This window comes from Erpetoichthys calabaricus, chromosome 1 (assembly GCF_900747795.2).
Source record: "Erpetoichthys calabaricus chromosome 1, fErpCal1.3, whole genome shotgun sequence".
Lineage (NCBI taxonomy): Eukaryota > Metazoa > Chordata > Cladistia > Polypteriformes > Polypteridae > Erpetoichthys > Erpetoichthys calabaricus.
The window spans coordinates 300,063,272-300,089,077 of NC_041394.2; the positions used below are offsets into that span (position 1 = coordinate 300,063,272).

Sequence of the window (25,806 nt, forward strand, 5' to 3'; positions counted from 1 at the left end):
TATCTTAATAAGTAAGATATGAAGGAGTAAAAGCTAAGGGATCACTATGTAAAATATAGAGCCAATATTAGGTTGTAGACCCATTTTAATCAGACAAACAGCATTTCCAGGTAAACTTAAATCTGTCACATTACTATCCTGCCGTTAGTCTACATTGCCCGATCAACCTAGAATTGTAATGATACCTGGTTCCAATTCGTAATTAGTGATCAGAATTCTATAATCTGAATTTTGTGGTAATTAGTAGCTGACATTTCTCAAATTACACAATAAAATGTTAATACAATAAAATTAAACTACTGTTTACCAACAAAAAAGTGCAAATGTATCAACTCTCCGGGTTGTCTTAAAAATATACTGTACATGTAGTAAGCAATGTTGAACAATAAAAATGTTTTTGTTAGGCAACTTTAAAAATTGTGGGAAAATAACTGCAGTTTTCTACACTTATAATAATATATAAGTAATGAAATCAACAAATAAGTTCAGCAAAGTAAAGCATGAAAACAAGAATCTGACTGCCTGTGACAACATGTGAAAATTGTAAATACTGTTTATTAACCTTATTTATTGATGTCCCTGTTCATTATATTTTTAAGTTCTTAGATGATTGTCTGTACTTTGTGATTAAGCACCACTTTTTTTGTTTGTTCCTAATGAGACAATATCAGAATCACTTTAGGTTTTGAATCATTAATTTCAAAAAGGTCTGTTTAACACCCAGACATTAGTTTTTGATATTTTAAAGTACAATTTCTTAACTTATAAATGATATGGCTTTGTTTCTGTATTGGCATTGTGTAAAAGGTGGGTTCCCACTGTATGCCTTATAAAACTTCAACTTCCACAGAGCCTTAATTGAATTTGCAGATAAAGAGAATGTATACTCAGAGAAGAACCATAAAGACATTTGAAAGCTTTGAAAAGTTACTCAGATAGTGTTTGGGCTGGGATTTGAAATGTCATTTAATGTTAACAACCACAACTTGGAACTTCCATTGATGCATTTCATAGCATAAAATACTTTAATGCTATTTTATTTTGATATATGCAGAAATGAATACATTTTTCTTAGTCAATAACATTCACTTCATTGCTTTTTATGTATTAACTACACATCCTGTATGTATAAAGAGAGCATATATTAAATCCTGACAGTAATAAAAGAAAAGCAAAAAAAAAAACAAAAAACAATTAAATACAAAAATTCATCATTCATTAATAGTGTTTCCATTTTCACCTACTTAGCATAGTTACTTTGTTATTTTATAGGGTTTCAGATGTGGTTTGCATGCATTGTCAGTGTACACAACTTTTATCAAAAGTAATGTTCATTTTTATGGGCAGAAGTTTATTTTTGTGTTTAATATATTCATTTAATAAAAACAGAAACAGTACATGTACATACTGTAAGTTTTATTATATTAGTATTTTCATTGTTTAATTTTGAAAAATGTTTCATTATTTTCAAGTCTGTGAAGTTTTAATACTTTGTGCACAATCCCTTTGAAAGCTGATCACCAGTTGAAATCAGCACATTGTTTTGTATTTTTCACTCACCTGCTGTTTGTATTTTTTTTTACTTGCCTACAGCCCCAGGTACACCACCAAAGTTCATCAAATATAAAAACCTCACTGCATCATCTATTGAACTCTTTTGGGAGCCACCTGATCAAACCAATGGAATTATAACATCATATGATATAAACTTTCAAGGCCCAGCAAAAAGCCATACTTTCAGTACTGCAAATATGAGCCATGTACTGTTTAACTTGATTCCTTACACTTTATACAATGTATCAATATCTGCCCGAACAAGAAAAGGTAGTGGCCCACTTACTACACAGTTAGTGCACACTGACGAAACAGGTTGGTGTATTTTTAATGTTTTTATTTAAATGATTGTAGTGGAATGTCTTTATGCTATCTGATTTCTGTTTTACTAACTACAGAACCATCTGCACCCCCACAAAACTTATCCGTGGTCAGTTACACAGCAGAGTCTGTTTGGTTAAAGTGGAATCCAAGTCTAAAACCAAATGGGTTTGTGCAGGTGTACAGTTTTGAAATATTTAACAATCAGAGCCAACTGGTCTCATATCAGGTATTTTTTCAAGAAACTTGCTTAAAAACAAAAAAATAAAAAACTGAATTTTAAACCTTAAACTTTTTTTGTCTTATGTTATACTAAGTGTTTACTGATTGAATGCCGTAATCTTTCCTTTGTTTTAAGAATTTCTCTGCACAGTTTACGGAAGCAAATCTTACTGGATTACAACCTTTTAGTCAATACCAAATCAGTGTCTCAGCATTCACACGAGTTGGAAATGGAAATCTGTTCAGTAACACAGTCAGTTTTACAACAAAGCAATCAGGTATGTAGGCAGTTTTAGTAGCATCATGTAGTTTATAATAAGGCCTGAGAAAGTGGCACAAAAATAATGTTCTTGAGGTGCATTTGTGTTGTTCATATTTAAAATTCCTATTTTTTTGTATGTATCTAGGTGTAAGTATATGTATGATTTATTACATGAACTGTGTAAAGAGAATAAACAGCATTTCAGAATCTGGAAATAAAATGATGAGTTACACTGTCATAGTAGAATTATACTGTTAATTTTCTCGTCTGTTATTCATTCTTGTACTATCGCAAATGCAATTAGCTTGAATTGTTGATAGTAGTTTGCACAGCTTTATTATCTATATGAGGGTAGTGGTTGTTATATGCAAAAAGCAAAGGTTAATCAATAAAATTAATTATTAAAAAAATGACAGAACACAACTGAAGAAAATTAATTTAAAGATGGAAAAAGAAAATAACTGCTAAGCAAAAATAAGACTGATTAAATGTTTATATATTTTATTTTTTTAATTCATCTGTTAATGTTGTAAACTAGCTTTTCAATTACTGCCTTGCATTTATTCATTTCCTGTCCGGATAACCTCAGGTACATGGCAAGAATCAGTAATAGATGGGAATTCATTCATGCACGCACAGAATCAGAATCAGAATATCTTTATTGTCATTGTAACAAATACAACAAAATTATGTGCAGTCCCTGCGGTGTCAAAATATAAATAAAATATAATTAAAAAAAGGATAAAGGATAAGAAGAAATAAGGTAGAACGCAAACATTCAACATAAGACCTTAATTGCACATGAACACTATTGCACAAGATGTCATCTATTGCACTGCTGCATTGGAGGTGATTAGGTGGCATTCAGTGCCCTAATAGCAACAGGGTAGAAACTGTTATTCAGTCTATTAGTCTTTGTTTTGATGCTCCTATATCTTTTGCCTGATGGCAACAGTTGGAATTGTCATGAGCGGGGTGTGAGGAGTCTTTTAAGATATTTTCTGCCTTCCTGAGGCAGCGAGACCTGTGCAGTTCATCCAGAGATGATAAAGAAGAGGCGATGATCTGCTGGGCAGTCTTTACGATCTGCTGAAGTGTTTTCCTCTGTGCTATTGTGCATCTAGAAAACCACATGCAGAGGCAGTAGCACAGGATACTCTCGATAGAGCAGTGATAGAAGGACACCAGCAGTTTTTGAGGGATGTTATTTTTCCTGAGGACTCTCAGGAAATAAAGTCTCCACTGAGCCTTCTTCGCCAGCTCAGCTATGTTCACACCCCAGGACAGGTATTCCATTATGTGGACTCCCAGGAAACGGAAGTCTGACACCCTCTCTACACAGTCCCCTCCGACGTAGAGTGGTTTGATGTCTGTTTTCTTTTTCCTGAAGTCCACAACGAGCTCCTTGGTTTTACTTGTGTTCAGGAGCAGGTTGTTGTCAGTGCACCATGCTATCAGCCGCTCCACTTCGTCCCTGTTGGCAGATTCATCCACAACGAGCTCCTTGGTTTTACTTGTGTTCAGGAGCAGGCTGTTGTCAGTGCACCATGCTATCAGCCGCACCACTTCGTCCCTGTTGGCAGATTTATCCTCCCCAGAGATGAGCCCCACCACAGTGGTGTTGTCTGCAAATTTGACGATGGTGTTGCTGTGGTGGGCGGGGGTGCAATCATGTGTGTACAGCGTGAAGAGCAGGGGGCTCAGCACACACCCCTGAGGAGAGCCAGTGCTGATGCTGATGGCCAAGGAGATGTGAGGGCCCACCCTAACCCTTTGTGTGCAGTCTGTCAGGAAGTCTTTAATCCACATACAGGTGGAATACAGGAGTCCCAGGGCTAGCAGCTTGCCTTCCAATCTGTGAGGGAGGATGGTGTTAAAAGCAGAGCTAAAATCCATAAAGAGGAGATGTGCGTAGCTGCCCTGGTGCTCCAGATGGGATAGGGTAGCATGGAGAGCAGCAGCAACAGCGTCCTCAGTAGACCTGTTATCCCTGTAAGCAAATTGGTGTGCATCAAAGGTGGGAGGGATGAAGGATATGATATGACTTCGGACCAGTCTCTCAAAACACTTCATCAACACCGGGGTGAGCGCTACTGGCCAATAGTAATTCAGACAGGTTATGGGTGATTTTTTTGGTAATGGGAGTAAGATGGAGGATTTCAGACATGGAGGAACTGAGGCCTGGGACAGTGACAGGTTAAAGATCTTTGTAAAGACCCCAGCCAGCTGCTCTGCACAGCTCCTCAACACACCTCCAGGGACACCGTCGGGACCTGCTGCCTTCCTAGGATTGACATCCTGGAACGAGCGTCTCACCTTGTGTTCCTCCACCCTAAGGGAGGGGGTGATGTTGTTGTGAGTTGCTGCTGCGTGTGTAACAGCTGCCTCTGGTAGTTCCATCTCAAAGCGAGCAAAGAAGTGGTTCAGTTCCTCTGCCATTGAGGCGTCACCTTCAGCAGCTCCATGGCTGGTCCTGTAGTTGGTGAAGTGCTAGACTCCCTGCCAAACCTGCCTGCTGTTATTACTGTCCAGGTGCTCTTCAATCCTTGTCCTGTAGTCCCTCTTAGCCTTTCTGATGCCTCTCTTCAGGTTGGACCGTGTCATGCTGTAGAGAGCCTTGTCACCGCACCTAAAGGAAGTGTTCCTTTCCTTTAGCAGCCGCTGAACCTCTCTTGTCATCCAGGGCTTCTGGTTTGGATAGACACGGATATGTTTCTCCACTGTGACAATGTCAGTGCAGGTTTTGTTGTAGCACAATACACGTCGGTATTGAGTTCCAGGTCTGGACTTTCAAAAATGCCCCAGTTAGTCCTGTTGAAGCAGTCCTGCAGCTGCAGAGAGGCATCATCAGGCCAGGTTGTGATGGATCTTTTGGTGGTAAGAGCAGATTTGCGGAGAGGGGTTTATGCAGGAATCATCAGCAGTGACATATAGTCAGACTGGGCCAGGTGTGGAAGCTGTTTAGCTCTATAGCCCAGCTTGATGTTTGAGTAGACCCTGTCCAGTGTGTTGGCTCCTCTAGTATCACACTTTACGTACTAGTGGAGTTTGGGGAGCACTACTTTTAAATCCACGTGATTAAAGTCCCCTGCGATAATGAACACTGCATCAGGGTAATGGCTCTGTTGGCTGCTAATGCTGCTGTATAAATGTCTCATAGCCAAGTTAGCATTAGCAGCTGGTGGTATATATTGCAGTAAGGAGACAGTGGAAGATTGTGGGTTCGCTTCCCGGTTCCTCCCTGTGTGGATAGCGCTTTGAGTACTGAGAAACGCGCTATATAAATGTAATGAATTATTATTATTATTATTATTATTATTATAAACAGCGGTGATCATTATCACATTGAACTCCCACAGTAAATAGATAGGTCTACATTTCACAGTCATATACTCAAAGTCAGGGGAGCAATGGCTATCCACTATCATTGCGTCCATGTACCAGTTATTATTGATGTACACACACACACACCCTCCTCTGCTCTTGCCGGAGTCTCTAGTCCTGTCTTAGCGCTGCAATGTATAGCCTGTTAGCTCAATAGCCGAGTCCAGTATGCATGAATGAAGCCAGATTTCCGTGAACACAAACAAGCTGCTGTCCTTGATCATGCGGTCTGATGCAACCTGAAGCCTCAGTTCATCCATCTTATTGACAATAGATCTGGCGTTAGCGAGGAAAAGGCTTGGAAGCGGAGGTTTGTGAGGCTGACTCTGTAGTCTAGCTAGCACGCCGGTCCTGCATCCTCGCTTCTGCTTCCTCTCTCTGCGCCACCTTCGTCGTCGGCCTCTGGGAATGGTAATCCATGGAGAGCCGGGTGTCCTGGCTATATCCACCGGAACGCTGTGCGTTCAGATTCACTCGTTTTCCTAACACACACACCTTGAGTGTGAAAAATACCCAGAAAAGGAGAAGGCTATATAAATTTAGTATTTTGTAAGTATAGAATAGAATAAATCGAATTCATAGGATAGTCGTACATGAATCATAAGGACCTAGTGACCATAATATAACATTTTTCAATATTTTGGCAGAGCACATATTCAAAACAATAAACTATTCATATTTGACTGCATTAGGGAAAGCTTTTAGCAAATGCTGTAGAATGTAAAAAATACATTGAAATAAGCTTTTATATAGTAATAGGGCTCAGTTGAGGTGCAGAAGTAGTAAGAATTAAATTGAGTTCCAAGGTGGGTAAATAAGGAGTGTAAAGAGAAGTTGGTGAAAAAAAATAATTTTCTAATATGTAGAAAACAAGTAACTCCAGCTGCAAACAATAATATGTGAGAAACAGTGCTATATCTGCACAGCCTTGTGAAAATGCCATGTTTCGTGGTGTGTGTATGCTTTGGTGAAGTGTGTGGTGTTTTTGAAAATGTAAGAGACTGTTAAGTATAGGATTTGTGTATGTATGATAACCCTTTTAATCTCTTTATTTTAGCATTATAAGCAAAACAGTTAAAATTATATTAGGAATGCTAAAAGGCAGAGACAATTATTGCAGAAAAGGCTGAAATGGACAAAAGGAATTCTTTCAGTATTCTGGTAGTGAAAGAACTATAAAGAAGGAAGTGACGTGAAGTATATTTGGAACAGAAAGGAGAACTAAAACAGACTTGGAGATCACAAATAACCTCCAAGCAATCAGGGATTATCAAGGAGGAACTTGATTTGTGAATTGTTCAGTAGAGAGAAAAGTCAGTCAGTCAGTGTCCAACCCGCTATATCCTAACACAGGGTCACGGGGGTCTGCTGGAGCCAATCCCAGCCAGCACAGGGCGCAAGGCAGGAACAAATTCCGGGCAGGGCGCCAGCCCACCACAGGAAACACACACCAAGCACACACTAGGGACAATTTAGGATCGCCAATGCACCTAACCTACATGTCTTTGGACCGTGGGAAGAAAACGGAGCACCCGGAGGAAACCCACGCAGACACGGGGAGAACCATGCAAACTCCACGCAGGGAGGATCCGGGAAGCAAACCCAGGTCTCCTAACTGCAAGGCAGCAGCGCTACCACTGCGCCACTGTGCCGCCCATAGAGAGAAAAGTGCTGCTTAAATTTAAAGAGATAAAATCAAACAAATCAAAAGGACCAAGTAACATTTATGCTTGAGGAGGTTAATGACTACATATAAAAACCCTTCTCATGTATTTTTCAAAAATCACTGCACACTGGATGTATTCCTAAAGACTGAAAGCTATAAAATGTTTCTCATTATATAAAAAAGGTGATCAGGCTTTACTATTTACTATAGGCCGGTATTCTTAACATATATCAGTAGAAAGTAATAATAGCAGTTATTAGGGAAAATAATGAACAGTGAATGGGAAGTAAAAATAAAAATAACACCTTGGAAAAAAAAAATGTTAGATATAATTACAAAATGGGACATCTTAACCAAAAAGTAATAGTGGACTCTTCATTTTGTTGTTCTACACACTGTGCACAGAAATGTATAAGAAGGGTATTAGGACATTATATATAACCCAATGTGTGAAACAGAGATCAAGGAAGAAAATAATTAAGCTATATAAAGTACTTGTGATGCCACATCTGGCGTACTGTGTGTAGTTGTGGTGTCCATATTACAAAAAAGCATACCCTAGCAGAACTAGAGGAAGTACAGAGAAGAGCATCTTGACTGATTTCAGGACTGCAAGATATGATCTATAGTTTAAGCAAGCAGAGATTAAGTAACTACATGATTTAATTTTAATTATCTTGAAAACAATTAACAATCAAGGCTGTTACTTTAAAATAAATATACCAAAAACTACACAGTGACATAGATGGAAACTTCTTACAGTAGATTTCACACAAATGCTAGAAAGTTTTTTTCACACATACAATCACAGGCAGCAAGAAACGCTCCCAAGTACGTCAGTAAATATCAATACTTTTGTGCAGTAGATATCAGTATTTTGGGGACCCTCAAATATTAACTGACATCATTCCAAAGAAATAAGATGAATAATATTAACAGTGTTATTTGGCTGATTTACCTATTCTCGTCAAAATCTTTTGGATGTTCAGGTTGATTAACAATTCTGCATTGGCCATTTGTGGTTGTGCGAACATGAGTAATTGCAATGGACTAGCATCCCATTCAGGGTTTTTTCATGCCTTGTAGCAGATGCTGTTGGTATAAGCTATTGCCTTCACTGAAAAAAATCTTTCAGTTTTCAAGTTAATTTTATATGGCCTTTTTGTGGTGAATTATTTCAGTATATTTCTGATTAAGTTCAGAAATTGTATTTATGGGTACAGTTATTTAATATATCTTATATGCCTTTTAAGACCCCTGTTATTTATTTTCCATGAGAGTATTTGCAGTATAATCTGTGTATAACTTTACATATAAGTTCCGGAAACTAAAATGCAAGTCTATCTTATGTCAAAATAGAAAATCCATAATGATTACTAAAATTTAAGTCTAGTAGGATTTATAATGCGATAGTAGAAATATTGCATGTGCTTGTTTACCATAATGGCTATAGGAAATGTCTATAGGACAGCATCATCAACTGTACTTTAAGCAGGAGTAATGTTTCTGTAGCTTCCCAAGCACAAGCACTGGTATAGTAAAGATGCTGCCTGAAAACGGAGAATTTCAGTTAAGTAATCAAGTTTAAGGCATGACTCCTGAATTGATCCTAAGTGAAAATTATAATTCATTTGCACATATATTAAGAGAAGATATTTACTTTAGCAATACAGTATAGTGTTTCAAAATAAACTAGATGTTGTCAGTGGTATATATCAGCTGAAGCAATACAATTTACTCTTAAAAAATCTTCTGTTCAACAGAAAAAATATTCTCTTGATAATTTATAATGAATTGTTTGTTTCTTGTACAGTTCCAGACATTGTGCAGAATTTGCTTTGCAGTGGTACTAGCTGGCAGTCAGTTCTGGTTCAATGGGATGCCCCTGCCAAGCCAAACGGAGTCATCACCCATTATGTTGTACAATTTGGAAGTGAAATTATGGAATTTGAACCTACTGATCGTGTTCACACCTTTAGAGATCTTTTGGCTAATTCATCTTACACATACTATGTGATGGCCTCTACTGTAGTTGGAAGAGGAAAAAGGTTATCATGTGTTGCTAAGACATTGCAAGAATCAGGTAGGATTTTCTTATATATATTAAACAGCACATTATCTTCATGGAAGTGTAGTTTCTTAGTGAGACATTTTTTCCTTAATTGGTAATGAGTCTGTAAGTATGACTATGAGACAGTAGTGTCTGATTTATTCATCTTTAAGACTTTTTTGCTTAAATTATTCTTGGATAAATGAAATGATTCATCTTGTGAGGAAATTATTACACTGCTTCTATAAGTTCCAAAACCTTGGTTATGCTGCATTTTAATGTCAAACGTCTACAGTTTTGGTATGAAAAACTAAAAAAAAATCTCCACATTGATGGTTATCAAGTATTAGTCACACAAAGGCAGCCAGCATTAAGTCATTCTTAATGCATTTATTTCAGACTTGAACTAAACTGCAATTAGTCTCACTGACTAATGTACCAGTGTGTATATTCCAAAAAAGTATTATTTTTAGGTCTTTTTTCTCTCATTACCTTACAGTCAGATAAAGTGATGTAATATTTGAATAAAAGTCATGAGAAATGGTTGCAGAATTTTAAAAAATATTCTTAGTACCTGATTCCAATAAATTAATGACACAGTTCATTCTTTCACCTCTAGCTGTGAGGAAGCCATATTGAGAAGTTGACAGTCCTCATGGTATGGTCTTTTTTCTTCAGGCTGGGAATAGGTGCTGATTCAAGTGGAGGTGTATAAATATCTTGGGGGTCTTATTCACAAGTGAGAGAAGAAGGGAGTGGGAGATTGGCAGGCAGATCAGACCAGTGGACGTTGTATCAGTCAGTGGTGGTGAACAGAGAAGTGAGCCGAAAGGCAAAGCTCTTAATTTACCAGTTGATCTATGTTCCTGTCCTCACTTATGGTCACAAGCTTTAGGTAGTGACCAGGAGAACTAGATCGCAAATGCAAGTGTCAGAAGTTAGCTTCCTTCGCAGGGTGTTTGGACTCAGCCTTAGAGATAGGATAATGAGCGTAAACATTCGGGAACAACTCTAAGTCGAGCCGCTGTTCTTCTGCATCAAAGGAATCAGTTGAAGTGGTTGGGGCTTTTGATTATAATGCCTCCTGGATACCTTCCTGCAGAGGTGTTTTGGGCATTTCTGACTGGAAAAAAGTCTCTGGGATGACCCAGGACACGCTGGAGAGATTATATATGTCAGGTGGCCTGGGAACTCCTTGGTATTGCCCCTAGAGGAGTTGGAGGAGGTATCAATGAAAATGGACGTATCAATGTCTTTGCTCAGACTGACAATCTTGAGACATGCACCCAGATAAGATAGATAGATAGATAGATAGATAGATAGATAGATAGATAGATAGATAGATAGATAGATAGATAGATAGATAGATAGATAGATAGATAGATAGATAGATAGATAGATAGATAGATACTTTATTAATCCCAATAGGAAATTCACATTCTTCAGCAGCAGCATACTGATACAATAAATAATATTAAATTAAAGAATGATAATAATACAGGTGAAAAAACAGACAATAACTTTGTATAATGTTAAATGTTAACGTTTACCCTCCCGGGTGGAATTGAAGAGTCGCATAGTTTGGGGGAGGAACGATCTCCTCAATCTGTCAGTGGAGCAGGACAGTGACAGCAGTCTGTCGCTGAAGCTGCTCTTCTGTCTGGAGATGATACTATTTAGTGGATGCAGTGGATTCCCCATAATTGATAGGAGCCTGCTGAGCGCCCTTCGCTCTGCCACAGATGTCAAACTGTCCAGCTCCATGCCAACAATAGAGCTTGCCTTCCTCACCAGTTTGTCCAGGTGTGAGGCGTCTTTCTTCTTAATGCTGCCTCCCCAGCACACCACTGCGTAGAAGAGGGCGCTCACCACAACTGTCTGATAGAACATCTGCAGCATCTTATTGCAGATGTTGAAGGACGCCAGCCTTCTAAGGAAGTATAACCGGCTCTGTCCTTTCTTGCACAGCGCATCAGTATTGGCAGTCCAGTCTAATTTATCATCCAGCTGCACTCCCAGATATTTATAGGTCTGCACCATCTGCACAGAGTCACCTTTGATGATCACGGGGTCTATGAGGGGTCTGGGCCTCCTAAAATCCACCACCAGCTCCTTGGTTTTGCTGGTGTTCAGGTGTAAATGGTTTGAGTCGCACCATTTAACAAAGTCATTGATTAGGTCCCTATACGCCTCCTCCAGCCCATTCCTGATGCAGCCCACGATAGCAGTGTCATCAGCGAACTTTTGCACATGGCAGGACTCCGAGTTGTATTGGAAGTCCGATGTATATAGGCTGAACAGGACCGGAGAAAGTACAGTCCCTTGTGGCGCTCCTGTGTTGCTGACCACAATGTCAGACGTGCAGTTCCCAAGACGCACATACTGAGGTCTGTCTTTAAGATAGTCCACAATCCATGCCACTAGGTATGAATCTAATCCCATCTCTGTCAGCTTGTCCATAAGGAGCAGAGGTTGGATTGTGTTGAAGGCGCTAGAGAAGTCTAGAAACATAATTCTTACAGCACCACTGCCTCTGTCCAAGTGAGAGAGGGATCGGTGTAGCATATAGATGATGGCATCCTCCGCTCCCACCTTCTCCTGATATGCAAACTGCAGAGGGTCAAGGGCGTGTTGAACCTGTGGCCTAAGGTGGTGAAGCAGCAGCCTCTCCATGGTCTTCATCACATGTGATGTCAGAGCAACAGGCCGAAAGTCATTCAGCTTACTAGGACATGATACTTTTGGGACTGGGGTGATACAAGATGTTTTCCAAAGCCTCAGGACTCTCCCCTGTTCCAGGCTCAGGTTGAGGATGCGCTGTAGAGGACCCCCCAGCTCCGACGCACAGACCTTCAGCAGTCGTGGCGATACTCCATCTGGACCCGCTGCTTTGCTGGCACGAAGTCTCCTCAGCTCTCTGCTCACTTGCGCTGTTGTAATTATGGATGGGGATGTCTTTCCTATGCTGGTATCAGCAGAAGGATGTGTGGAGGGTGCAATACTCCGAGGTGAGAGTGAGAGTGGGTTAGGGTGGTCAAACCTATTAAAGAAGTTGTTCATTTGGTTTGCTCTCTTCACGTCTCTCTCGATGGTGGTACCCCGCTTCGAGCTGCAGCCAGTGATGATCTTCATCCTATCCCACACTTCCTTCATGCTGTTATTCTGCAACTTCTGCTCCAGCTTTCTCCTGTACTGCTCCTTCGCTGCCCTGAGCAGGACTCAGAGTTCCTTCTGCACGCGCTTGAGCTCATGCTGATCACCGTCTTTAAAAGCCCTTTTCTTCTGGTTCAAAAGGCCCTTGATGTCACTTGTAATCCATGGCTTGTTGTTAGCATAGCAGCGTACAGTTCTTACTGGAACTACAATGTCCATACAGAAGTTGATGTAGTCAGTAGTGCAGTCAACAACTTCCTCAATGTTCTCACTATGAGATCCCTGCAGGATATCCCAGTCTGTAGTTCCAAAACATTCTCTCAGAGTATTCTCAGCCTCCAGGGTCCACTTCCCGAATGATCGTGTGGTTACAGGTAGGACTCTCACTTTTGGTTTATAGTGAGGCTGAAGCAGAACCAGGTTATGATCTGCTTTCCCAAGCACAGACAGCGGGGTGGCACTGTATGCATCTTTAACGTTTGCATACGGTAAATCAATAGTCTTATTTCCCCGGGTGTTACAGTCCACATACTGAGAGAATGCAGGTAATGTTTTGTCCAGTGTCACATGGTTAAAGTCTCCAGCAATTAGCACAAGCGCCTCAGGGTGCTGCGTTTGTAACTTAGCAACAGCAGAATGGATGATGTCACTCGCTGACTCCACGTCCGCCCGAGGAGGGATGTACACAATGACAACAATGACGTGTCCAAACTCTCTGGGCAAGTAGTAGGGACGTAAACTTAAGGCCAACAGTTCGATGTCCCTGCAGCAAGTGGAGATTTTTACGTTAACATGTCCAGAGTTACACCACCTTGTATTGACATAGAGAGCGAGTCCTCCTCCTTTGTGCTTCCCACAGGTACTTGCATCTCTGTCCGCTCTAACTGTGCTAAACCCGGGTAGCTCCACGTTGGCATCTGGGATGGTGTTATTTAGCCAGGTTTCGCAAAAACACAACAAACTGCATTCTCTGTAGGTCCTGACATTTTTCACCAGCACAGCCAGTTCGTTGATCTTATTTGAGATTGAGTTCACATTCCCCAGAATCACAGAAGGCACCGAAGGCTTAAAACGCCACTTTCTCGCAAGCCGGTTCATTTTTAGCTTAGTGCCCGCTCTGCTGCCACGATACCGCCTTCTTACCTCGTCGGGTAAATAGGGAACCACACCGGCACTGGCATTTGTTCTCAGCGCTCGAAGTTGAGTACTTGAATAGACGAGTCTCGGCGTGTAAAAATCCATGCCCACGTTGTAAAAGTAAGTGTGTCCAGGGAACGAATCCACATAAAATAAAGTAATAGGAGTGATCAATAAATAAAAATAGAAAAATAAAAGTAGAAAAGTACACATACACATGCAGTCATACACAGAGCTGCTGAAAAGGCTGCCACTCTCAGCAGCGCCGGATGTTAACATTAAGCGTCATTAAGCAGCAGAAAATGGAGTAGATGGTCGGATTAAGGGATGATTTTTTTATTAACACTTTTCGCTTTCACCACTCAAAAGAATGTATTCTTGGAGCTTGAATTAGATGACTCACAGCGGGTTTCTTCTTCTTTTTTTCTGTTTAGTGACCTGACCTCAAGTTTGCTAACAATTGGAACACTTCATAGCAGCAGCCTGGGAATCCCACAATTGAAGGACAATGCTGCCAATCATGGTCTTCCCGGTCTCAGTCATGGAATGAAGAAAGTTCCCACATGTTAAATTTGTGGAAGCCCAGGAAGTGATAAATGGCACACATAGAACAGTCACTAGTACAATATAATTACAGTAAAACCTTGGATTGTGAGTAACTTGGTCTGCAAGTGTTTTGCAAGACGAGCAAAAATTTTAATAAATTTTAACTTGATAAACGAGCGAGGTCTTGCAATACGAGAAGTACGTATTGTGAACACGGTGAACGCAGCTCCAAGGGGACGTGGCCACTCCTCCGAAATTCCCTCTTAAACAGTGATACAATGGGAAACAAACACAGCTTTTCATCTCCTCTTTGCAGGATAAGCTGCTAGCCTACTGCTTACTGCCGTGCCGCATGATCTGCATCTCGCGTTGGGCTTTGAACATTTAAAAGACCATACCGCAGCTGTCCTGGTATCTCACTGCCTTGTCTCTCTTCCCTCAGACATCCTCTTCTCTGGTCAGGGCTCCTGAGCCACCGCACCCCTTTGAGGAGGAAGATTTTGTGTTCTTTTGATCAAGAGGTGGAGCTGTGGCAACCAGTTTTGACAGTGCTCCCGGATCGCTCCTGAAAGAGACTCGTGTTTGTTCTGCCTGTATTCGAAAAAAGTTTTTGTCTCTTGAAAACCCTGAGTGAACTCGTGCAACTTTGTGACCCAAGCGTGACAGTATACACTTTGTCTGTCGAGCGTTACGTGATCACAACTGAGCCAATGGTTCTCCTTTCTCTCTCTCACTGCGGAATTGTGGGTAATTGTCTCCCATGCTCGGTCTCAGTCGGCGTGCCTCACTCATATAGTCAACATCCGTACAAGCATATACTGTATACTAAGGCATTGTGGCCACATGTGTGTGCATAACAATTCTTTTCAAAGGTAAAGTGCAGGTTAATTTGTTTTATGTATTTTTACTATTTGCTACTACTTTTTTATTAATCATTTTATATGAATATTTTTGGGTTGTGGAACAAATCATCTGAGTGTCCATTATTTCTTATGGGGGAATTCACTTTGATATATGAATGCTTTGGATTACAAGTACATTATCAAAACGAATTATGATCGCAAACCAAGGCACCACTTTAGTAGAGCTACACCACTACTACTATTAATGGACTTGGATTAATTTGGCACTGATTCGTTAACAACGTGTGAAGTGCGGTCAGATTATTTTACTTAGGCTTTGTATTAAAAAAGTAATTGCAGAAATGGCAGTTAACACTAGAATCCCCAAAGCCTACAAAAAAAAAATTCCTTCGCACCTCCCCATCAGCGTCTTTTGTTTTGGAAATGTGTCGATCAGCAATAGCAGCAAGCAGCCTGCTATCCCATCCCCCCATCAACAGATCTGAGTCTGTCGCAAAATTCTCACAGCTCAAGTCTCTTTATGTGGCACTGAGGTGCCTGGAGTTGTATAGGGAAAATAATATATCGTTATTTGGAATACATACATTTCTTGTGTGTTCCAAGTCTACAATGATCTGTGTAAGTGAAGGATGACAGGAACTGCTGAACACATAGCAAAAACAGAATTTTTTTTCAATGTTGTACTAATAATGATGTGAAGTGTATAATATGTGAAGACTTTAGACCAAATAAACATGTGCCCTTTTATTCAAGAATATAACCAAAGGAAAAGAAAATCATTCAATATATATGTTGCTGTCAATGAGTTAAAAAGCCAAGCTCAAATGTCAGTTGACAGGATGTTGATATGTATTTTTGAGTGGTGCAGAGGTAAGAACTGCTGCCTTATAACCCAAAGGTACCAGGTTCGAGTCTGGGCGCTCCAAGTTTTGAGTAGTAAGCTGCTATTATTATCACTATAATATAATAAAAACATACATTTGATTTGAGTCTTAACACCCGGTGAAAATTTGGACTATTTTTAAAAGTTAGCGCTTGTTTTTTTATTATTCAGTTTTATTCTGTCAGTGACATTCAAGTGGTACAACGAACTTGCCTCTTCCTCTCTGAGTTGATGGCATTTATCTCCATTCTTTTCATAAGAACAGCGATGACCACAGTTGGCCACTTGAATGAGATTGAATCTGTCTCTGCCTCTGTCGTGCACACACACACACATTCATACAAGAAAACGTCACTATTTCAAAATGCTATGCCATTTGAACATGAGTTCTCATTTGAACATTTTTTTTTCGATCTTGCCTTGTCTGTGTTTTTAGTATCATGCACCATAACGGGTGGGGGTGGGGGGGGGGGGAATAGCATGCTGCCTGCACTGATTGACATATTTGCAAAACAAAAGATGCTGACGGAGAGGTTTGAAGGAATTTAAGGTGATTACGAGTTTTTTCGTAGGCTTCAGGGATTCTTCTGTTAATCATCAGCCCTATTTAATACTGCATATATATATATTGAGATGGGCGGCCCGGCTGGGATGCCCCTGCTGCATATGTTCCGGGGGAGCAACCATGGGCAGCTCAGTACCTCCTCTGGGATGCTTGGTGGCAGCCTCCCTGGCCAACAGTGATTCCCCAACCTCCCGCAGGGCGCCATGGGAGATGGAATCCTCCACAGCCCGGTTGGGAGCTGGGGTGGCCGCCAGGGGGTGCTGCATGGATTCCACAGCTCGGCTGGACAAATCTTCAGCCTATAGAAGGGGCCAGAGTTGGGAGGAGAGGACAAAGCTTCAAGGGAGGAGTGGTGGTGCCAGAAGGGCGTGTTTGTGTTACTGGTGATTAGTAGTGCTTGATTTGGGACTGTGTATTGCCTGTGGGTCACGGGGAAGACGTGTGCCCACAGGGGAAGAAAAATAAAACAGTTTTATGTTATTTTATACTTGCCTCTGAGTGTAGTCTGTGCCGGGTCGGGTGCTATATAGCGCTATTGTTATATATATATATATATATATATATATATATATATATATATATGCACGGCCGGTGCTCTTGCCTGGTTGGGACGCCTCTGTACTGAAAGGAACGGGGGGGAGAGCTTATCCAGGACATTACCGGCTTGCAGCGGTGCCATGGGTTTGGAACATAGAAGCTCAACCCTGCTGGGGCCCATGTAGCCCTTGGTTGCAACACTTCTGCCACACTTGAAAGTGCTGCTGGGAGAAGGTCCTCAAGCACCTGGAATAACTTCTGAGTGCGTTATAAAAGGAGCCAGGCGCCACAAGTCCAATAGCCAGAGTCAGGAGGAGGTCCACAAAGCTTGCTGGAGGAGGAGTGGAGGCGAAGAGAGAGAGAGAAGAGAAAGAAAAAGAAGAAAGGAGTGATTATGCTTGTGTTTTTTAACGGTGCTGTGCAGGTGGGAAACGGGAAGGCATTTCCCATGTGAATAAAGAAAAAAAATATTAAACGTTTGCTGAACTTGTGTTCTGTGTCTGCCTGCCACCAGGAGCGCACCCTGCAGGCCACAATATATATAAATATATGTGTGTGTGTGTATGTATATATATATATATATATATATATATATATATATATAATATACACTAGCTGTCCCCCGCATCTTTGCCCGCATAGTAGTGTAACAGGACAAATTTTAGAAATCAATTAAAAAAAATGCAATAATTTGTAATGAGAAGAATTTATAGTGATAGCTTTCGTATCGAGGGCCTCTTGATATATAATATTTTTGGTTTTGCTACCAGGGGCGAGAATGTTGCTGTGATCTCTTTGCCAAAACTGTAAAAAGTTAAGTTATCTCTGGCCATGTGGAAGGTAGGTACGCTCCAACATCAAACGTTGCCACTGCATCTGATCGTGTTCAGCTCTGATGGTAGAACGTCCCCCTTGTAGGGAGAATAGCACGTGGCCACTTGAGCAGGTACCCTATAAAACACACATAGCTGTGATTTCTCTCTCAAAAAAGTCAAACATTACTCTTTAACAATCTCTAGGTGATAATGTCTGCTGAACAAACAGGTATTGCTAGCTAAGCGTAAGTAAGGTACGGTCCAACATGTGGCGAGAGGTAGAGCAACTCGAACGGAGGCTGGCGTGCGAGTGAGGATGGCCCTGCCTAGCTCCCTACTCCTGTGGTCTCGCCTCCCCCTCCCTTCGGTCCACAACTTGTCTCTCAGATTTGCGCAAATAAATCGGTGCTGCAAACGAACTATGATACTTGCACAATGAGAGAAGTCACAAAATCAACTGGAATGTTCAAGCAAAAAAAAATCTAAATCCGTTAAGTAGTTCTCTCATGAAAAGCGGACAGACATACAGACAGATGTTGGACTTTATATATATATATAGAGAGAGGTGTGTGGGTGTGTATGTGGCTATGTGTATGTGTGTTTTTTTTAAGTTAAAAAGTAATTTTCAATTAAGTATGAATCCTTCACACAAAACCCCAACAACAACCACCACCGTCCCCATCCCAAAGTAACCAATGACCTCTGATTTTGAAATTATTGTTTTGAAATTGGGGGTTTGTATATCTTTACAAACTCTATTAACTATTGTTTTGGAGAAATTGTTATTATAAAAATGCAGGTTTATAACTTTTAGTTGCTTTGATGGTATTGCTGAAATTGTAGAATAAGCAAAAATGTTCAGTGTTTAATTCTATAAAAGATCATATTTCTCTTACTTATTACTCAATTAATGTAGGAACACATCTTTAGAATTAAGCAATTAATGTGGAAACATATTCTAATTCTTGTACAGTATTAAGATTAGGAGAGTGTGCTTCAGTTATACATGTGAGTACATTGTTGCACAGATTTAAACAATAGCAGCTATTTTTTCTTTTTAATTATGTTTTTTTGTAATATTAATAGATGTATTTTAATGTTATTAGTCGTTTTTTTTCAGCAGATCCATAGACCCTTATCAAAACTGCATGGAACTTTCACCCACCCTTGCATTTCATTCACTTAATCATTATTTGCTTGGACAGAAAACCAAAGTCATTCAAAACAGACTTTGGATTTTTATATTAACAGCTCTAAGTTTGAACATGCAATAATAAAATATACAAAATGCATATGGTGAAGTTTAGAGCTTAAGCGGATTACAGTTGCACAAGTTGACATAACAAGGAAGTGATGAAAGATGAGCAGGTTTTTAGGAAAAGTACCCTAGTAGAATTACATTTTTTAAGGTTTCCTTGCATACATGTACGCGTGCACACCCTTTAGCTAATACTAACTTGGTGCATCTTTAGCTTTAACTACAACAGTATTTTTTTCAACTTAACACACCTGAATTATTCTATTGTATACTGCTCTTCTGTACAGTAAAGTGTAAGATCAGACAGATTGTGAGGACATTTTTTGTTCAGAGGTATCTTTACGCTGAGTCGGCAAATTTTATATAGGACTGTGGTCCATGTTCTGACCAGGCAATGTCTGCACATTCATCTTACTATATAAGAAATGACTTGATTGAGAATGACAATTTGTCTTGGGACATTGTCAACTTAAAAGGTGAAATTGGTCTCTAGGGGAAGAGCACCAAACATTCTTTATATGTAAAGTTTTTGATTTGAGTTGATTGATTTTTCTCTCTGTCCTGACCAGAGTTGCTCTTCTAGCTGAACAGAATCATCTCCATTGCATGATGCTGCCAACACTAAGTTTGACTGGAGGTACTATACCTTAGTGATGAGCTGTGTTGGCTTTGTGTCAGGTATCTTTTTTGGAATTGAGAGCAGTGAGTGTCTTTTTGGAAAATGTATAAAGGAGAAGTGTTTTTTGTTTTTTTTTCAGAAAGTTGTTCAAGTTTCTAATTGTACACTCACAGGCAAGTTTCAGTCACCAGTTTCAGAAGTACTGCCATATGTCCTCCACCTTTTAAAGATGTTCTCTACAATGTTCCATTATATATGTAATGAATTGTTCACTTTCCATCTCTTGATCTGAAATTATCAATAATAATTATATAAAACTTTTGAATTATAATTGAATTAGACCTTCAGAGATATCCGTAAGAAAAACTGATTTATTTTAGGTATACTCAGGGTGACTTAAATTAACAAATAAATTAATTAAAATTACAGTAACAAAATCTGAATTATTAATAAGGGCACATAGTGTACAAATAAAGAACTTTACTATACATTTGTAATATTGCACTCTCAAAATACATTGGTATGGTGTTCATTACAGAAAAGGCACTGTATAAAAAGGTTGTTGATTAAGAAGATGTACAAATGAGAGATATCAATTTATTCTATCGAGCTTGTTTAAATGGGTAACAGGTAAATTATAACGATATCTTATCCAGATATATTTCCTTTCAGGTTTTCATGCTGTGTTTAGAATCCATTGCCTTAGTCACTACTTCACATTGCTTGCCTCAACAGTTTGTTGAGTTTGCTTATTTTTTTTTTATTTATTCTTGTCTAGTCCCAAGCGCACCTCTGAATGTAAAAGTAAAGACAATTCAACCAACAAATGTGACTTTAGGATGGACCAGACCAGAACAAGTACCAGGCAATTTGCTGAACTATCAGATTGTTGGGCAGATGCTTTCTTTGCTTTGCAATGACTGGATAAGGAAAGAATGTCTTGAAAAAGAAGTAAACCAGTTTGCATACGGAGATGGTAATGAACTGGAAGCTACTGTGTACTCTTTAATGAAATTTAGAGACTATAGATTTACAGTCGCTGCAACAACAAGTGCTGGTTATGGAAATTCATCAGAATGGGTCTACACAAAAACGGAAGTAGGAGGTAAGTAGATAAAAAAACCTCTTTCTGAGGTTTCTGAAGTTAAGTTAAAATAGATGTACAAATAATTTGGATTGTTCATTATTTCTATGTATTTAATTTTGGAGTATATATTTGCTTTATATTATGGTTTAAAATATTTTGAATGAAAATTTGTATTTTTGCTGACATTTAAAGCTGAATTTTATATATATGTATGGGTATACACACACACACACACACACACACACATATATATATATATATATATATATATATATATATATATATATATATATATATATATATATATATATATATATGTATATGTATATGTAAAAGACGTGTAAATATAATTGTAATAGATTTTTGAACAAATATTGGCTATAATGTAAAAAAGCTCCAGCATTTTAAACCTCATTTAGACTAAATGTAATGTTCGACATGTGTAATTGAATGGGTGAAAGGCTGATGAAAGCTCTGAGATGCAGTCGATCCTAAAGGACTTGACACCCATGTACTCATCTTTCGACGAGGTGGTTATTTACAAAGAATCTGGCAGGCGTTCAACTCCATGTTAATAGGTTAGCCTGTTAGAACTATTGCACTGAACTGTCTGTTAAAAAGATGCATTATCCAGATTTACCCCAACCCAGCCAGTTCTTTTTAGCCATGGGCTAAACTTCCGGGTACAGGGAGCAGGAAAAATGACCCTGACCTCCCAAAGACCTGCATTCCTAAGGAAGGATGGAAGCATGATAATTGGGAAATGATGGTTATTAGTTACAGAAAATGCATTATTATGGAAGGCTAAGAAAACTGCTGTAGAGAGGAAGTGATTGGATTATGTGAGAATGAAAGAATGAGGACAGGAGTTTTTTGCAGGGTAAATTGCTGTGATTTATAAGGCCAAGGGGTATAGTGTACCTCACCCTAGTACTGAGTAGACATGATTTGCAAAAAACTCTAAATCTGCCATTGACAGTTGTTATTGGGCCAAGCAGAGTTCATAGATTAGATTAATCTCCATTTTAAAGAGTTTTACTTTTAAATATAATTATTTTACTATATTAAAAAGGAAGGAACCAGTGATCTTTTTGTGTCTCATTTCCATTTATGTAAATTACCTAACAGACTGAACTAAAATGTTAACAAATGCTTACATGGAAAGACAGTGGAAACATTTTTTTAGATAGGCATGAATTATAACTCAGTGCTAAAGGAAAAAATGTGTTTGTCTACAGGACTGTAATGGGCTTACATTGACTTATACTTTCCCAACTTTCTCAGATCCATCTACCCATTTTCTGAATTCATTTTTTTTCCAAAATGGATAGGCAAATGGGCTTAATGATAGGAAGTAATAGGGTGGTGAAAATGGAACATTGCCAGTGCTCACACCCACATTTGCTCAAAACAAACCAAATGAATGTCTCACGTTAGTGTCACTTAATGTAATTGGGGTTTGAAAAAAAACTAGTTCCCTGCAGAAAAGTAAGTAAACACTGGAAGATCACACAATCTCCAAAGGAAAGATACCCCAGTTGGGAATTGAAGCAGAGTGTAAAGTGCTTTAAAACAAATGTTTTGTACAAAAATGTACGTATTTTAATTGTCAGGAGTCTAAATGTGTAAATGCAAATAATGAGATTAAAATAATCTGTATACCTGTACTCTTAACCTAGATAATATATATATAGCTTCTCCCACGGTCAAATAGTTAATCTATATAAAAAAAGTATTTTTTAACTTCTGGAGAACAAAGTCAAATAAACAATTATTAGCTAGCGTTTAAATATCATTTGCTATTAACTAGTAGTTAATCCCTTGCTATAGCGCTGTTGTTTAGTGTTAATAAATTAATTTTGGAATGATCAAGACTGTTAACTGAACCAAAGAGGGTATCTTTATATTTAACTATTTTATACATTTATTTTTGGAAAGAGTTTTAATGGTTCATATCTCACAATATCAACAATTGTCATAATAAGAATCGCAGAACATACTTTATCAGTGCTCTGGAAGTAATTCTAGTGAATACATTCTGTAAAATAATAGCCTCGCGGGGAGTTAATATGAAGCAAAAAGGAAAAATAAAATATTGTAATTTGGTAATTTTGCTTCAAGTGATTGGTTTATAACAGAAGATCAGCTAGCTTATTCCAAGCACCATTTTACTTAGTTTTTTTTATTAATAGATCCAGATAAGAATGTGACAGCAAGCTTGTTATTATATAATGTCATAGCTTCTGACTGCTTGACTACCTACTGAATCACTGCACAAAGCTCAGATCAACAATCAAATTTCCATTGATTTTTTTTTTCATAAACTAACATAAAATATATGAAAGAAGTAAAAATATCTTGGATAGACTGTATTTTTTTACACGGGGACTTGAAGTATGTAATAATACCATTTAATAATAATAATAATAATAATTCATTACATTTATATAGCGCTTTTCTCAGTACTCAAAGCGCTATCCACACAGGGAGGAACCGGGAAGCAAACCCACAATCTTCCACAGTCTCCTTACTGCAAAGCAGCAGCATTACCACTGCGCCATAGGTGTAAAAGACATTGCTGAATAGAAAAGAGTATAACAGAGCAAAAATGTTCCAGAATCTAATTTGCAGCAAGGTTATGTTTGGGCCATAGTATTTAATTTACTTATGAGACAACTCTATCTGCATTGTACAAATATCCTAGCAAGTATAAGAATTGGTTAGCAAAACTCCACTAATAAGCCACTGTACCAACTCAATCCAGGGCAGAATGGGTTTACCTACAGTAAGTTAGATGACTCCCACAAATGCTCAGCACATCTATACAGCCAACCTTTTGCTTATATTACTTGCCCAACACAGGCTCACTTGGAGCCAGAAACTAACCTGGCAGTTTTGGATGTTTAGAATCAATATAGAGTGGATTACCAGTCCACCATGAGACAAACTTATGTACACATACACTGTAGTACAATTACCCATATTGGGTAAAAATAGAGCTACCATGTAACCTAATAAAAATGCTTTTGGGATTTTGGAGGTCACCAGAGTACATGAGAAAACACAAGATGAACATGCAGAATAAACAAAGACATTGGCCACAGACAGCTGACAAACCATTGCCCTGCTGTGCTGCCATACTAAGTACAATCCTTAAATGCTCAAACCAATATGACACACATAACATCCATCTTTATTATTAAAGATTTTAGATCTTCACTTTAGAGAAAATAACTTTTGTAATGAAATGAATTGTCAGTGGTAAAATGATAAAATGTAGTTTATTTCTATTGTGTCTGATTTTTAATTGTCAGTTCCTCTCATTTAACAAATTTGTCTGCTATTTACAGTGCCTACTGATATGCATTTCTTATTGATTACAATTCATTACAATATTTTACTTATATATTTGTGGTGTGAAATATCATAAAACATTTAAAGTTTGAGTTTGTCAGCATGTTAAAATTAACTGTCTTCAAATGTAATTGTTTTAGATCCTGATGAACCACCTGAGAATGTGATTGTGGTCTCCTCATCCTTCAATTCCATTAATATTAGCTGGGAGCCCCCCAGGGTGATTACAGGACCTACATCCTATCTCATTGATATTTTTTCTGTAAGTAAATCTTTTTGCAGTTTACACTATTAAAGACATGTCTGTTGACAACTATTAAAGTATTAATTAATACATTAATAAGTAAAAAAGAAAACAAATTTTGGTAGTGCTTACTTTACCATCCAAAACACAGCCTTTTGGGCAAATTGTAATACAAGCTTGATGGTGTGCTGCCTTTCAACATTTACAAATAAAACATTCTTTTGATTGTCAGCAGAGGAAATTGAAGTCTGTTTAGTGCATCATTGGTCTCTGTCACAGTAAAAAATTGTGAAGGTTACAGAGTCACATCTGTCAAATAAGAACCATGAAATATAATTTCACAGCTTCATTTTACACAATATTTAAGCAGCTGTATTTAATGTAGGTGCAGCATCCCAATTGGAAAAACTGTCATATTAGCTACCTTATTTTTTTCCACCCAAAGATAAAGATTTAGACACAAAACATGGAATTTATGCTAAAACTAAATAATTTAATTATTTCTGATTTTTTGCATTATTGTGTGTAATACAAAAAAATTTTGTTTGTAGAATTATAAAATAAGAAATAGTATAAAACTAAATAAGGAAAATAACGTAACTTTGGGGTTATGTGTGCCAGCATTATATTATTTCTTTGATTGGCATTTTATTTAATTATTTCTCATTAAATATTAATTAGATCAATTTACATGTGAAATTTAAATAACATTGAATTCACTCATTTGTTTTCTTTTTTCTTTTTCAAACTTGCTTATTGCAGTAAAGAGTTGTGGGGTTGATGCACCATGCAGTGAAATGCAGAACTCAAGTAGGGTTTATAAGAATACATCATTTTTTAAGTCGGTATGTGAGGTTGACATTCACGTAGGCAGTGGCTAGACAGAAAATTTAACCAGGTCCTTAGATGTGTGATACAGAAGCTCTAATGACTGCACCATCATACGAAGGAATATATATATATATATATATATATATATATATATATATATATATATATATATAGATTCTAAACAAAGATATCCTTCTAAAAAAAAACTTTCTATGATATAAAATTTTAATTTTAAGATATTTTAGATTTAATAACTGAAGTACATGAAAGTACATAATCTTATATTTCTTATTTATTTAAATAGTTTCACAGAAGTACAGCTGATGTCTGTTACAAACATTGTAGCCACTACATGACCCCCTGTAATGAATAGCAGTAGAGGCCTTACAAGCTTCAGGTTTGTTCCTTTAGCTTAGCAGGCTAAGCCATTTGTTTTACTTCTCCATGGGAGGCCT

The 25,806-nt window shown here is 38.3% G+C and overlaps 1 protein-coding gene across 1 annotated transcript in view; it reads left to right on the forward strand.

Moving 5' to 3' along the window:
- Window positions 1-25,806, forward strand: part of ptprq (protein tyrosine phosphatase receptor type Q) — a 354,834-nt gene that overhangs the window by 237,728 nt on the left and 91,300 nt on the right. The window contains exons 42-47 of the mRNA XM_051930873.1: window positions 1,594-1,869; window positions 1,953-2,104; window positions 2,234-2,375; window positions 9,223-9,492; window positions 20,614-20,940; window positions 24,417-24,538. Coding sequence (XP_051786833.1) covers window positions 1,594-1,869; window positions 1,953-2,104; window positions 2,234-2,375; window positions 9,223-9,492; window positions 20,614-20,940; window positions 24,417-24,538 — 1,289 coding nt within the window. The remainder of the gene's footprint in view (window positions 1-1,593; window positions 1,870-1,952; window positions 2,105-2,233; window positions 2,376-9,222; window positions 9,493-20,613; window positions 20,941-24,416; window positions 24,539-25,806) is intronic.